Source organism: Nelusetta ayraudi, unplaced genomic scaffold (genome assembly GCF_046127955.1).
Source record: "Nelusetta ayraudi isolate G7.1 ecotype Tasmania unplaced genomic scaffold, CSIRO-AGI_Nayr_v1 ptg000016l, whole genome shotgun sequence".
Lineage (NCBI taxonomy): Eukaryota > Metazoa > Chordata > Actinopteri > Tetraodontiformes > Monacanthidae > Nelusetta > Nelusetta ayraudi.
Window position 1 is genome coordinate 3,861,713 of NW_027466066.1, and position 15,878 is coordinate 3,877,590.

The 15,878-nt window shown below is 41.0% G+C and overlaps 1 protein-coding gene and 2 gene segments (V, D, J or C); all 3 read left to right on the plus strand.

Moving 5' to 3' along the window:
* The window catches only part of LOC142886568 (immunoglobulin mu heavy chain-like), a 59,285-nt gene that overhangs the window by 26,835 nt on the left and 16,572 nt on the right, over positions 1 to 15,878 (plus strand). The gene's annotated exons all lie outside the window — the stretch shown is intronic.
* LOC142886787 (Ig heavy chain Mem5-like) lies at positions 5,469 to 12,913 on the plus strand. The segment is given in 5 exon segments: positions 5,469 to 5,537; positions 5,617 to 5,912; positions 7,592 to 7,606; positions 11,011 to 11,065; positions 12,024 to 12,913. Coding segments are annotated over 5 exon segments (1,095 nt in total).
* LOC142886792 (immunoglobulin heavy variable 2-4-like) lies at positions 6,569 to 7,020 on the plus strand. The segment is given in 2 exon segments: positions 6,569 to 6,614; positions 6,713 to 7,020. Coding segments are annotated over 2 exon segments (354 nt in total).

Here is a 15,878-nt window from a genome sequence, read left to right on the forward strand (position 1 = left end):
ATTTTATTCAAAAATAAAATTAGAATTACCTGTTAGGCAGAAACTACAAACAAAATACATTTGAATATAGGCCTAATGGCCACATTATCTTCCTGCTCAATTTAGAGCCAATGCGTTTCTCTCTATGCAAAGTGAGCCTCCTACGTCCTGCTATAAATACCTGATGTCATGCTATCAGTCTCAGCAGAAGAAGAGGAAGAAGAAGAAGAGAGGCTCTCACTGGACCACCTTCAGTCGTCACCATGTTGTCTGTAGCTCTGCTGCTGCTGCTGCTGGCTGCTGGATCCAGTGAGTGTCACTGAGGCAGAGACACTGACAGTATGATCAGCTCACACTGAGCGCTCACTGTTAGAACACTGCTTCATTGTTCATGTCTTCCTCCACAGGTGTCAAGTGTGAAACGCTGATTCAGCCGCCCTCTGTGACTGTGCAGCCAGGACAACGTCTGACCATCAGCTGTCAGGTCTCCTATTCTGTCAGTAGCTATTGGACACATTGGATCAGACAGCCTGTAGGAAAAGGACTGGAATGAATTTATTACTGTGCCAGAGACTCACAGTGACTGGAGTTGGTTGAGCAGCTGTACAAAAAGCCACACACAAATTTAACTGCGCAATAAGCCTGCGTGACACATTTTCACACTCTCTCTAGTTAAAGACACCAGTCACTGGAAACTCCCTTGTTATCTACTCTAATACTCTACTCTACTCTACTAGATTTTACTAATGAATAAAGACTGTATAACCATCATTGAGAAATAGAATAGAATATACACGTGCTTTTTTTTGTTTGTTTTTAAAGACAATGAATCTTGTCAAAACCATTTTATATGTGAAATTTACAGTTATATACAACATTTAATATTTTAAATAAGAATATAATGATGATGAACCTTTTCATTTTTAGACAAGCTTCTTCTTATGTTAATTTACCATATTATTATTATTATTATTATGATTATTATTATTATTATTATTATTATTCATTTTATAATCATAATCATTTCTCACATAATTTTCTTGAAAAACAAACATTTTCATTGTTTGAATCCTTTTCATCATTCATTCATCTTCTATACCCGCTTATTCCTATTCAGGGTCACGGGGGTCTGCTGGAGCCTATCCTAGCTGTCTTAGGGCGAAGGCAGGGTACACCCTGGATAAGTCGCCAGTTCATTATTGACATTTGCTGTCTTTGATTCTTTTTTGCAATCAATCCTTCATTTGTGCATTTTTTAACATGTCATAAAACAATGTGCGTTTCATGAATATTTCCCACATGTCTCTTTATTCCTCACCATTCAACCACTAAACATTTGATTCTATGCAAACTCAGTGACCTCCTGCTTCCTCTGCTATATAATCTGTAAATCCAGCTCTCAGACTTCACAGCACTTCAGTCTCATCATGACCATGTTCTCTGTGGCTCTGCTGCTGCTGCTGGCAGCTGATTGTGAGTAACCACATCTGATGCAGTCACATTTTTTTCTGATGCTGACTGATTTTCATTCAACATGACGTTTTTCTTATTGCAACAGGTGTCAAGTGTGAAACGCTGACTCAGCCGGCCTCTGTGACTGTGCAGCCAGGACAAAGTCTGACCATCAGCTGTCAGGTCTCCTATTCTGTCAGCAGCTATTGGACAGCTTGGATCAGACAGCCTGCAGGGAAAGGACTGGAGTGGATTGGGATGAAATATACTGGAGGGACACATTTCAAAGATTCTCTGAGGAGCCAGTTCAGTCTCACCTTAGACTCCTCCAGCAACACAGTGACTCTCAGCGGACAGAATATGCAGCCTGGAGACACTGCAGTGTATTACTGTGCCAGAGACCACAGTGACACAAACCATGAGAGAGCTGAACAAAAATCCCTCAGAGTGTCAGAGTGACATGAAGCCACCAGATTAGGCGCTCTGAGACCACACGAAAGCAAAAGTACAACTCTTCAATCCAAACAATGACACACAGATATCACTCTATGTCCTTTATTAATGCAGTCAACCCAGCAAAAAGTTTTAGCCAGTGAATTGTGTATCTTCTCCTTTGCATTGTTGATGTCTAACAACACATTTTAATTCTAGTGAAAGCAACACACCTCAAACACACTGAGTGGTTCTCTGATGAAGAGACTCCAGAATTGGGTAAAAAAGTGTTTCAAGTAGCAGTGCACACAACTTAAATCATTGCATTTTATATCAATATATTTCTTGATACACTTGAAAAATAAATGAACTAAGTGCGTTTTGAAATGCAATGGATGTGCTGCAACTTGCAAAATAATCTCATGGGGCAGTTTTTGTGTGTACAACACTGACTGATGATCTTGTTCTTCATCAAGCACTTGAAGGAGGAGTCAATGCAAAACTCACTTGATCTTCCACCTACTTAATGTGACTGCAGAGAGGAGGACAGAGGACACCCAGTCTGACACGATGGAATACAGGACAGGATTGCTGGTTTTTACTATCTGCTTGTCAGGTGATGATCATCATTGGTCTGCATTCTGTTTGCCTTGTGCACAGTTTGATTAGAAATGAAATAATCTTGGATCACATCTTCTTGTCTCAGCAGGTGTTGATGGTCAGACTCTGACACAATCTGACTCTGTGGTTAAAAGTCCTGGAGAATCTCACAGACTGACCTGTTCAGCCTCTGGATTCACATTCAACAGCTATAACATGGCCTGGGTCAGACAGGCTCCTGGAAAAGGACTGGAGTGGATCTCATTCATCAGCAATGGTGGTGCCAGAATCTACTACTCTGACTCAGTCAGAGGCCGCTTCACCATCTCTAGAGACAACAGCAGACAGCAGCTGTATCTGCAGATGAACAGTCTAAAGACTGAAGATTCAGCTGTTTATTACTGTGCCAGAAACCCACAGTGACTGGAGTTGGTTGAGCAGCTGCACAAAAAGTCATACACACGATCATAATGGGGTTTTCACTCTGTGTTCAAGATAATTATCAATTTAAACCCAGTAAATACAATGCACTAGATTTTGATCAGATGTTTTTTGAGCCCCTTTTTTTTGTTGTATATTTTGAATGTTTGTTTTTTTTGTTTTTTGTGGCCTAGTTTATAAAATGAGACTTTTAACTCTAAAGAAGTTTCATTTTAAATCAAAATGGGCAATAATTAATATTACATCTTTTTTACATGTCATTTTAATTCATTGAAATTTCAAACAATAGTTCTTCTCAAAAATGTCTTGAATAATTTTCTTTAAAAAAATGAAAGAAAATATTTATATATTCTCTATCTAAATTATTATCAGAATTTTTGTATCTGGATTCCTTTGCACAATTATTCCTTCATTTGTGAACTTACAACATTTCATTAAAGAGTGTGTTTAATGTAAAGCAAAGACGCTTCCATGTGTCTCTCCCCCTCTACTCTAAGCCTTCCTCCAAAGGTCTGCCTGATGGTCTGTGCTCCTGCATTGACTCTTGGTGTGTGAAGTGAGAAGTAAAACTATATTAATATCCACTTGATTGCAACATACATGGAAACGAGCCCCTCCCTCCTCCTTGATGCAAATCTCCTCTCTACACAGGGTACATCTGTCCTGCTGGCTGCTCTTCTTCTTTGACTGCAGCATCTCATGTCACACCTCCAGCATCAGGATGAAGAACACACTCACTCTGCTGCTGGTGTCTCTCACGGCATCCTGTGAGTTTTGTCTTTGGCACCGACAACATGGGCTGATGGTCGGTCAGCGACACTGGGAATCTTCCTCCATCATTGTCTGACTGTCTCTCCTGTCATCTCCTCAGGTTGTGTTGATCAGAGCATGGAGTCTCTTCCCTCCACATCAGTGTTTAAAAGCCCAGGGGAGACGCTGAATGTCTCCTGCAGGGGATCAGGCTTCACGTTTAGCTGCTGTGTTATGCATTGGATCAGACAACCTGCTGGAAAAGGACTGGAGTGGATAGGTGGTGGCTTCTCTGATGCCAGTGGGAACGTTTATGCTAGCGGGGTCAGAGGTCGTGCAGAAATCAGTCGAGATGACGGCAACAGCATGGTGTCTCTGAGGCTGTCCAACTTACAGCCAGAGGACTCTGCAGTGTATTACTGTGCCAGACAGACACAGTGACACAAACCATGAGAGCTGAACAAAAACCCCTCAGAGTGACAGAGTGACATGAAGCTACCAGAGGAGGCACTCTAAGACCACACATCATCTCACCACAACATCAAAAAAGGAACAAGACCATATGTAACCCCAAATAAAACAAAAAACACTCTGTCAGGTTTCTGGTTATTCTCTGACTGACAACAGCTATGCAACAGGTTGGATCAGACAGCGTGAAGGGAAACCAATGGACTGGATCTTCCATCAGTGGGGTGGTGGGACCTTTCCTAAAAACAATGCCCTGAAGAACAAGTTCAGCTACAGCAGGGACACCTCGGCTGGAACTGTGACTCTGACAGGACAGAACCTGCAGCATGAGGACACAGCTGTTTACTACTGTGTGCGTTACCCCACAGTGATACAAACCAGAAAGAGACCTGCACAAAAACCCTGAACATCTGTGACTCACACATGTCAACAATGAGAGGTGTGAAAAATAGATTAAACTAAGTCAATGGAACCAGCCGAAAGGTTTCTGCTAGTGGGGGCTTTGTTCAGAGAGCTGAACAACAAAACCTCAGAGTTTCACAGTGACATAAAGCCACCAGAGGAGGCGCTGTGAGACCACAAAAAAGAAAAAAAACAAAACCCACAACAGTTCAACTCATCCATTCATCCTTTCATTCATTTTCTATACCTGCTAATTCCTATTCAGGGTCACCGGGGTCTGCTGGAGCCTATCCCAGCTGTCTTAGGGCAAAGGCAGGGTGACACCCTGGACAAGTCACCAGTTCATCGCAGGGCCACATAGAAGCAAACCACCATTCACACTCACATGCACACCTACGGACAATTTAGAATGTTCAATTGACCTCACATGCATGTTTTTGGATTGTGGGAGGAAGCCGGAGAACCCGGAGAGAACTCAACTCCTCCAGTGACAAACAAATATCACTCTATGTCCAGCACTAATGGTGTCAACCCAGGAAAAATGTTTTGGCCACTGAATTTGTTGTATTCACCTTTGCATCATAGATCTCTGACAGTATATTTTTAGGTGCAGTAAAAAGTCAAAACATTTTAAACACATTGTGAGTGGTTGTCTAATGAAGTTTTTCCAGTATCGGATTGAAATTGTTTCATGTAGCAGTGCACACAACTTAAATCATTGCATTTTTATATCAATATATTTCCTGATACACTTGAAAAATAAATGGACAAAGTGCATTTTGAAATGCAATGGGTGTGTTGCAACTTGTGAATAAACTCATGGGGCAGTTTTTGTGTGTGCAACACTGACTGATGATCTTGTTCTTCATCAAGCACTTAAAGGAGGAGTCAATGCAAAACTCACTTGATCTTCCACCTACTTAATGTGACTGCAGAGAGGAGGATAGAGGACACTCAGTGTGACACCATGGACGGCAAGACAGGACTGTTGATATTAATTCTCTGCTGGGCAGGTGATGATCATCATGTGTCTTCACTTTGACCTGACTTCTGATTTCAGGCTCAAATAATATTTCTGGATGTCTTTTGCAGGTGTTGATGGTCAGACTCTGGTGGAATCTGACTTGGTGGTAAAAAGTCCTGGAGAATCTCACAGACTGACCTGTTCAGCCTCTGGATTCACATTCAGCAGCTACTGGATGGCCTGGGTCAGACAGGCTCCTGGAAAAGGACTGGAGTGGATCGCAACCCATGGGGGCAGCAGCAGCTACATCTACTACTCTGACTCAGTCAGAGGCCGCTTCACCATCTCCAGAGACAACAGCAGACAGCAGCTGTATCTGCAGATGAACAGTCTGAGGACTGAAGATTCAGCTGTTTATTACTGTGCCAGACACCCACAGTGACTGGAGTTGGTTGAGCAGCTGTACAAAAACCCACACACAGTATTGTTTTGCAATAGGCCTTCATGATGAATTTTCTCAATATATATTATTCAAGATTAAAATGAATTTAAAATCCTTTGTCATCCACACTAGATTTTACTAAAAATAAAATTAAAATAAAAAGTACAAACATCATTGAGAAAAACAGGTGCTTTTCTCCTGTCACAGCTTTAGTTAAGTGGCTATAAAAGGTGAATGGATGGTCAAGTGGCATTTCTGAACAACCATCACATCTAAGGCTTCCAACACAACGTGAGTTAAATCACATCAACAAGATAAGTTAAAAACATATGAAAGAGGTTTTTTGTGTCAGTTGCCACGATCCAATGCCATTGTGTGATGTAAAGTTATGAAATTTAGCCAGTCAGGACTGTCACTGAGAACATTATTGAACCACCTCAACAACTTGAGTCCCCTCATGCCTTCACTAGTGGTGTCAAGGGTGACTGACAACATGTCTGACTCTTCTCTTATAACCTGTGTGTTTCTCTCTATGCAAAGTGAACCTCCTACATCCTGCTATAAAGACCTGGCATCATGCCGTCAGTCTCAGCAGAAGAAGAAGAGAGGCTCTCACTGGACCACCTTCAGTTGTCACCATGTTGTCTGTAGCTCTGCTGCTGCTGCTGTTGGCTGCTGGATCCAGTGAGTGTCACTGAGGCAGAGACACTGACAGTATGATCAGCTCACACTGAGCGCTCACTGTTAGAACACTGCTTCAATGTTCATGTCTTCCTCCACAGGTGTCAAGTGTCAAACGCTGACTCAGCCGACCTCTGTGACTGTGCAGCCAGGACAACGTCTGACCATCAACTGTCAGGTCTCCTATTCACTCAGCAGCTATGGTACTAACTGGATCAGACAGCCTGCAGGAAAGGGACTGGAGTGGATTGGATATAGCTGTTCTGGATGCACAGCAGAATACAAAGATTCTCTGAGGAGCCAGTTCAGTCTCACCTTAGACTCCTCCAGCAACACAGTGACTCTCAGCGGACAGAATATGCAGCCTGGAGACACTGCAGTGTATTACTGTGCCAGAGACCCACAGTGATGAACGAAAGCAGACGCGTCCTACAAAAACACTGCTGAGCTTTTCCCACACAATGTCCAACAGAGGGCAGTAGAACACATGCAGTCAGCCGGGACAGAAGACAGGACGCTCATCATGCTGTGGGGCTGTGACTTCCTGTCTCTCAGCTGCGCCAACTTCTTTTGTCACAGTGACAAAAATATTGACAAGAGTTCTATTTTGATCTTCAACCGCAGGAATTGATATGATAATAGACGCTACAATAAGTGATCCAAAAATAACAGGATAAGTTTGTATCAGTACCATCGTCAATGAACAATAAATTCAAAACTGAATGGAAAAATGATTGAGTTCAAAATCGCTGTGCCCGCATTAAAAGAATGATTTGAATTTTCTCTCAGTCCAGACATCAAAGGTGTTTCCACCGAGTGGGAGGGGTCAATGCAAATCTCTGGTCTCTTCATCTCTACATATGTGTTGCTGAGGTCGAATCATTGACAGTCACACTGCAGACTGGACAGAGACAACTGTCTGAAAATGACCAGAGCTGATTATTTAGTTGTTTTGCTCATCCTGTCTGTTTACTGGGCAGGTAAGATTGTTTGGTGTGTGTTGCTTTCTTGCTTGTTTAATCAGCTGGATGACACTAACAAGCTGTTTAAATGTTTTTTAGGTGCTGAGGGTCAAACCTTGACTCAGTCTGACTCAGTGGCTAAAACACCTGGAGAATCTCACAGACTGATCTGCACTTATTCAGGGTTCAGTAGTGATATACATGGTGCTTGGGTCAGACAGGCTCCTGGAAAAGGACTGGAGTGGATCGCCTGGATTGAAAATGATGACGACAGAAAATTCTACTCTGACTCAGTCAGTGGCCGCTTCATTGCTTCCAGAGACAACAGCAGAAAGCAGGTGTATCTGCAGATGAACAGTCTGAGGACTGAAGATTCTGCTGTTTATTACTGTGCCAGAGAGTCACAGTGGCACAAACCATTAGAGAGCTGAACAAAAACCCCTCAGAGCGACATGAAGCCACCAAAGGAGGCGCTGTAAGACCGCTTATCAGCTCACCATGACAGCAAATGAGGAACGAGACTGGATCTTCATAAAACAAAGCAAAAGAGAAAACAAAACACAAATAAATACACAAACACAATCTTCAAGTTAACACAATACCTCCCCTCAAACAGTATATGTTCAAAAATGATCCCACAAGGCTCAAGTGAACTGATCCGTGGAGTGTAAAAACAACTTGTTTCCACTTGACTGGTTGTAATACTTTCACTCCACTCCAGCTTCCTTCAGTGATGATCAGCATGCAAATGATTTTGGCTCCATGCGGCCTTATAAGAAGGTGATATGAAGGTGGAGCATCAGTGAGAAGACAGAGAAGCTCACATCAGCTCAGCGTCAACATCAACATGGTCTCTGGAGCTCTGACACTGCTGCTGCTGCTGCTGGCTGCTGGATCCTGTGAGCAGCTTCTTCTCTCCCATCAACACATTCACACTCAACAGTCATTAGATGGATGATGGAGATGGTTGTGATTTGTGTGTCCACAGGTGTGAACGCTGTTGATCTCCTCCAGCCACACTCCATGGCTGTGCAGCCTGGACAGTCTCTGACCATCAGCTGTCAGGTTTCTGGTTATTCTCTGACTGACAACAGCTATGCAACAGGTTGGATCAGACAGCGTGAAGGGAAATCAATGGACTGGATCTTGCACCGATGGGGAAGTGTAGACTATCTTCAAAACAATGTTCTGAAGAACAAGTTTCTTTACCACACACACACGTCGACCAGCTCATTAACTGGACGGAACCTGCAGCCTGAGGACACAGCTGTTCACTACTGTGTGCGTTACCCAAAAACCCTGAACAATTGTGACTCACACAATGACAGATGTGAAAAATAGATTAAACTAAGTCAATGGAACCAGTTGAAAGGTTTCTGCTAGTGGGGGTGTTGGAGAATGACGTCATCATCAAATATTTTCTTGTCACAAAAAAACCTTATAAGTTTTTCATTACAAGGAGGAGATTGAAAGTCCTGAGCAATCATGCACCAGATCTCAAGGTCTGTTATTTAGGTAGCATGCTTGTTTATTTTCACTTCAATCCCTCTGTCCAATCAAAAACAGTCGATCTTGCTGAAATCATGGAATTTACATTGAAACAGAACATTAACATTTCTGACATAATAAAAAAAATTAACATACCCAATAGACCACATAGCCTTATGTTTCTTTTTATGTTCATTGTCATTATCTTAATATTGATGATGTTTGCCATCATTCTCCTAAATAAGAAAACGTTGTTTTCTCTTCTGTGCAATTCTTCCTTTCCATTTGTGAACATGAAAACATAAAACATTGTGTGTTTAATGCAAAGCATAAACGTTTTCCTCACGTCTCTCCCTCTCAATTCCACCGCTACACATTTGATTCTATGCAAACTCAGTGAACTTCCTCACTTATAAAATCTTCACGTCCAGCTCTCAGAGTTCACAGCACTTCAGTCTCAACATGACCATGTTCTCTGTGGCTCTGCTGCTGCTGCTGGCAACCGATTGTGAGTTTCTGAATCTGACACTGTCGCACTTTATTCTCATGCTGATTGATTTCAGAGTAAACTGGACATTTTCCTTTTTACAGCAGGTGTCAAGTGTCAAACGCTGACTCAGCCGGCCTCTGTGACTGTGCAGCCAGGACAACGTCTGACCATCAGCTGTCAGGTCTCCTATTCTGTCAGCAGCCATCACACACATTGGATCAGACAGCCTGCCGGAAAAGGACTGGAGTGGGTTGGAGCAGCACGTGTTGGACACAGCACATTTTACAAAGATTCTCTGAGGAGCCAGTTCAGTATCGCCTTAGACTCCTCCAGCAACACAGTGACTCTCAGCGGACAGAATATGCAGCCTGGAGACTCTGTAGTGTATTACTGTGCCAGAGACCACAGTGACACTAACCATTAGAGAGTTGAACAAAAACCCCTCAGAGTGTCAGAGTGACATGAAGCCACCAGAGGAGGCGCTGTAAGACCACACATCAGCTCCCCAAGAGAGTGAACGGAGAAAGAAATCTCAATAGTAAAGAAAATATTTTTAAATATTTTTATTCAGACCGCTTCGCAACCACACTTTTATCATCCTGCTATTCATGCACAATGTGTCCCTTTTTCACACCTTGCTTCGCTACGGTCGTCTCCACCACCTTGCCCCACCTCACCAGCCATAATCACCTCCACCTGTGACTCCCAGCTCCCAGCAATCAACCAGCCTTTCTGCTGAAAGCTCATTCTGTCAACTACGGCACTCATTGGATCAGACCTCAGCCTCCAGGAAAAGGACTGGAGTGTATCAGAGAACGCCGTGCTGGATGCACAGCCGCTTTCACAGCTCTCTGACATTAGGCCACCAGAGACAGCAATTACACTGAAAATAATCTCAGTCAGGTTTTATATACTTAAAAAATAATAATTGCAAACTCAATGCTTTTTTTTTTTTGTTTCTATGTACATGCACAATAATATGCATAATCCATTTGGTTGTCGTGTCCTGGTCCCATGGGGGTGGAGTGCAGAATAGCACTGGTGGTTTTTGTTGTGGCTTGTGTCACAGTGCTATTTGGGATGGCACTCTGATACAGTTCAGTACAATAACCTAAATGTTACAGCGTTGCAGTTATAACACCTTTCAATGACTGTATTCTGCAAAACAACAAGGTAGGAGTTATTTTAGTTAATTTAATGTCCTATTCCTTCAGTGTGTCTTTATTTTTCAAAGTATTTCAAACTTTGCAAACTATCCGTTTGAAACTGAGACGGTTGAAAGATTGAACTGTCACCCTATTAATGTTGAATATGAAGTCTTTTTAGCATCAACTCGAAACATTTGCTTCTATCAGGAAGCATTTCTGTGTCATTTGCCTTCAAGTGCCCTTTCTACAGGGATATTGACAGGTTTTTCTGGCATGCCAGGTTTTTGTTGAGGCACTGAATGGAGCTGCAGCACTGTGTGTACTTCGATTACTGGGGTAAAGGAACAAAAGTCACCGTATCTTCAGGTAAGTTTAAAAACATTGCTTGTCTTTTCTTTTTGTCTTCTTTTCATTCTTAATGTATATATTTAATGTTCCTGCTGCAGAGGTGAGATACAAGTTACATTTTGACCTCTTGCCAGAAAATTCAGTGTTCTCAACAGAACTAATTATTGCTGGTCCAAAAAACTTTACGTACATACTTTGATTGTAATTATTTTTATGATGGAATCATCATTTGCATCTTTGTTGTATTTACATCTAGACTAAAAACATTCCTTTGGTCTTCATTGATAGATTTACTCTTATTTTCTTTTGTTCGGACACTTAAAGACGTAAAGATGTTAGCTGCTTAACAGTTTGATTGTGACTCCAGTCGACACTTCTGGGGAAGACTGCAGTCACAGCCAAAACTGTCAAACACGTTACATCTTTACGTGTCTGAAGAAAAAAAAAAGAGTAAATGTATTTTCTCTTATCTATCTAATGTGTTTCTTATCTATATTGGAAAATGGGCTTTTTGTACTTACTGAGATTTGAGTCTTATTTTGTAAATGTTCTATTTAGTAAGATAGTTAGGATTATGTAAGATTACTCTGTACCCGAAACTAACTAAACTGAGTTGACCAACTGTACCGTTCTTAAAATGGGATTTAGGTTTAAAATGTTGTGAAAATTATGTGAAGTTATCTCACTTTGTAAAAACGTTGTTTTATTTTAATTAAATACATCACTGGACATAACTCTTTAATTTAGAAATTCATTCATTCATTTATCAATTATTTAGAAATTATTTAGAAATGCATGTACAGGTAGTAGTTTTTCTATAAAGCACAAATTGGGGTTGCAAAAAGTAATAAGTTGCAAAAAGCACTTTTTGCAACTTTGGTTTTTAATATTTTGACAAATTTTTAAACAGATTTTCTTTTGCCATTAGAACTATGCAGTTATTGCATTAACACACGGGTCATCTACTATTTTACAGATCAAGTTTCATCGCCGAGCGTTTTCCCTTTGGTTCCATGCACCGAGTCGGGAGATGAAATCACTGTTGGTTGCCTTGCGTACGACTTCTTCCCCGACAGTCTCACTTTCCAGTGGACTCCTGACGGCAACGTCTCCTCTGTGCAGTATCCCTCCGTTCTGAATGGCAACAAGTACACCGCAGTCAGCTTGGTTCAAATGCCAAAGTCCGAATGGCTATCTGGGGTGTCTTTGGGCTGTTCTGTGAATCACAATGGAATCGTCATTCCGATTATTTCAGTCGGCATACCGAGGAGAAGTACACCTCCCCCTGCCATTACCACCAGTGTCTCTGGAGTTCGGCATCCAGAAGTGACAGTCCACGTCCTCCCAAAAGAGGTCATCAACGAAGGGTCAGGTGAGGTCACCATGGTGTGCCTGGTCTCCAGTCCTGTGCAGCAGAATTACAACATCAGCTGGTTAGAATACACTGGACTGCGCACAAACAACTACAAAAGGGGCGCTGACTCCAGCCCAGTGCAGACCCGGCGTGGCTACTCAGTCTCAAGCGTTTACAGCACCACCAAGGAAAAGTGGCAGACGTATATGTTTGAGTGCAACGTCCGGTTTAAAGGCAGCAACAGGATCCTGCAACGAAGAGCAGTGTCCAGTGCCCAACTTAACGCCATTGAATGTGACCGTTGAATGTCTGGTTGTTGTGCCATTGTGTCGCTGTCGACGTCTTGACAACTCTGTGATGTCATCGTTGTTTGTGACCCCGCCAAGGAAAGTTGTCGTGCGAGCCGGCGTTTGTTTGTCATCACAGGATGTTTCAATGTGGCTTTGTCACTATGTCTAACACCTCGATGTGTCATGTGTGTTGATTGTTTCTAATAAATGTTGCATGCAGAATTGTTTCTTACATGTCTTGGAGTGTTTTCCAACAAGCAATCGAGCCCAATTGTGTTTGTGCTGTTTGAATAAAAACGCACACAAAACACACACACACACACACACACACATTAAATGTGACATGAACTGCAAATGCACACTGTTTTACACTATTTCTGAGAATTACAGAATGTGTCTCTTTACGCTCACACAGCTGCCATCTGCTGGGATCCACCGTCCTTCTTAGAATGTGCCGGCGATGCTGGTGAAACTGTGGAGGACGAGTACAGCAGCCTGTGGTCCACTAGCTTCTCCTTCATCTTACTCTTCATAGCTTCCTTCCTCTATAGCTTGATGCTCAGCTTGGTCAAGGTAAAAACAAACAAACAAAAGCATACAAGGTGGTTCATCATACTGAAGGCCAGTAATGATGCATTGAATAAAGTTCAATCTCAGATACATCAATACTGTGAAAATGTAATGTGCACTTTTACCTTTTCAGTGTTTAATTTTTGCTTGAAACAGGAATAATCAATCAATCTAAATGCTTTATTGTTGCATAAGAAGTACAACATCATCATCTCTCATGTGTGTTTTCATAACCAGATATAAAAATACATCTGTTGCTCATTTGGTTACCAAGTGTTTGGTTAAGTGAAAAAGTGTGCATGACATGGAGCATGACTTATTCTCATTTGTTTTTCAGATGAAGAAACCGTAAAAGGACGAGATGAACGAGTGCGAAGCAAGAATTTCTCCCTTCCCTTTCAAATGTTCCTTTCTCTTTTGCCTTTGCAATACTGAACATGATTGCTATTTATAATAGATAATAAATAATAAAAGTCAAAACATATGTTTCCATTTTCTTCTTTATATTAGCATAATAAACAGAATTTGCATTTGAAGAACCTAAAAAAATATACAAATGTCGCTCATTCTAAGTGATTTTTTAAGTGGACAACCAACACGAGATCTTTTCAGGAATTTAGGAACCACATCAAGTTTGCATACTGTGAATTTGGGTATCAGTTCATCTGTGGGGCTTTTTGGGTTTCCTGGTGTTTCTGAGTAAACCATCTTTCGAGAGTCACTTCCCCACTCTGGCTGCACCTCTGGGACCACACCTGCAGCACCACAACTCTTCAGAAACTGCCACAGCTGCAAATAAACTGAGGCGAAGACAGCGGCTCATCCTCGACTGAAAACATTTGCATTTTACACATTGTGACATTCAGGCATGACATTCAAACAGCAGACACAAACAAGCACAAGCGAAGCTGAAATGTAGCATTCTACAGTGACGTAACTGGGATCCAAAATAAGAGTAAAATAATAAGAATGAATTTTATTTATAGCTGTGCTTTCTCAACACTCAAGGACACTTCACAAAGATAAAACAAATGCAATAAAGCACTCAACCATCAAAATACCATTTTGTTGTTATATAATGTATACAATATACAAAAAGAAAAGATTTTGCTAAAATTGAAACACTCACTTGTGTTTGTTTGAGGCCCTCAGGTTCCGTATTAGTGCTTTTTACGCTTACGGAGTGTAGAGCGTCCTGTCCATTATGTGAGAAGGATCACGAGAGCGGGAGCGTGTGGTATAAACTAAAAAACAGGCATGGACTGCCATCTAGTGGTATAACTGTAAGAAGAGTAAACGAAATACCCAATAAGGAAAAGATTATAGATCACAGCAGTAGTTGCAGTTCATATTCTCTATTCTGCTGTCATCGTGAGCTAGAAGCACACAATTAATGTATTAATTTATTTCATTTGTAATCCTCCCAACCCTTATCACACTGATTTTTCTATTCAACAGAGAACGACAGTATTTTGTTCAATCTTTCGTTTTTGCTCTTTAGTAAAGGGGGTGTTTTGCTCTCTGTTAAACATTGCATTGCATTTCTCTTCAGTCATTGTAGTATCTGATGCATGGTGTACCATTTAGATATATATTTTGTTTTTTTACAAAATAAATTTATTTAATTTATTTTATTCATTTATTTATTTATTTTGAATAAACAGGTAGGATTGAGTTCATGTGCTAAAAAGGGCCCCTAGAGGTCAGTAAAGGACAACCTTTTTTTTTGTTCATGGTCGTTGATAAACTGGATTATTCCTTGAATATGAAATATCTCAGTTGTGGATTTTGAGAAAGAGTAAAAGAATAGATGCCATGTTATCCTGAAAAAACCTACAAAGACAGCATGACAATATCGTAAAGTTTAGCCAAGTAAATATTTTAATGATGTTTGATTAAGGTGGAGGCCAGACCATAAATAGGAGTTTTATCTCAATTTTGGATTGTTTTTAAACTTGTTTGTGTACAATTTAAGAAGGTTTTAACTAAATTACAGGGCTTTATTTAAAGTGTTTCTTATTTGCAAATTTCTTATTTGTATTCTCTTTTTTTTTTTTTTCTAAAGAACGTCTTTTTTCTTCTTCTTCTTCTTCTTCTTCTTCTTCTTCTTCTTCTTCTTCTTCTTCTTCTTCTTCTTCTTCTTTATTTTTTATTTTTTTATTATTATTATTTTTTTAAATTGTGCCAGCAGAAAAGTTGGCTCATGTCTGTGTTGTTCATTCCGAGCCACCGTACTTGGCGTCGCTGTCATTCGCGCAAAAGACGCCTGATGTTCTCTTTTGCTCTCCACAAACCTGTTGTGTCTCAATTCCAAGAGTACCCAAATGCAGACAAAATGGCGGACACGGGCGCTGCCATTGCTCCAATCCCCATAGGGATGGTTAGGACATTCCACACAGCAGTAAATTTATCTGACTGGGACAGACGACCTAATAAGCCAGTTCTATACGGCGCTATTGCTGCAACAGACATGAGGAGCAAATATGCCTACACCGACTTTTTTTATTTTATTTATTTTTATTATTATTGACATATTTGAGTTCTTTCTGCAGGTGAGACCGGAAGTGAACAACATGAACTTATAGGAAAGTATATATAGGCATAGGACAGTAGAAAT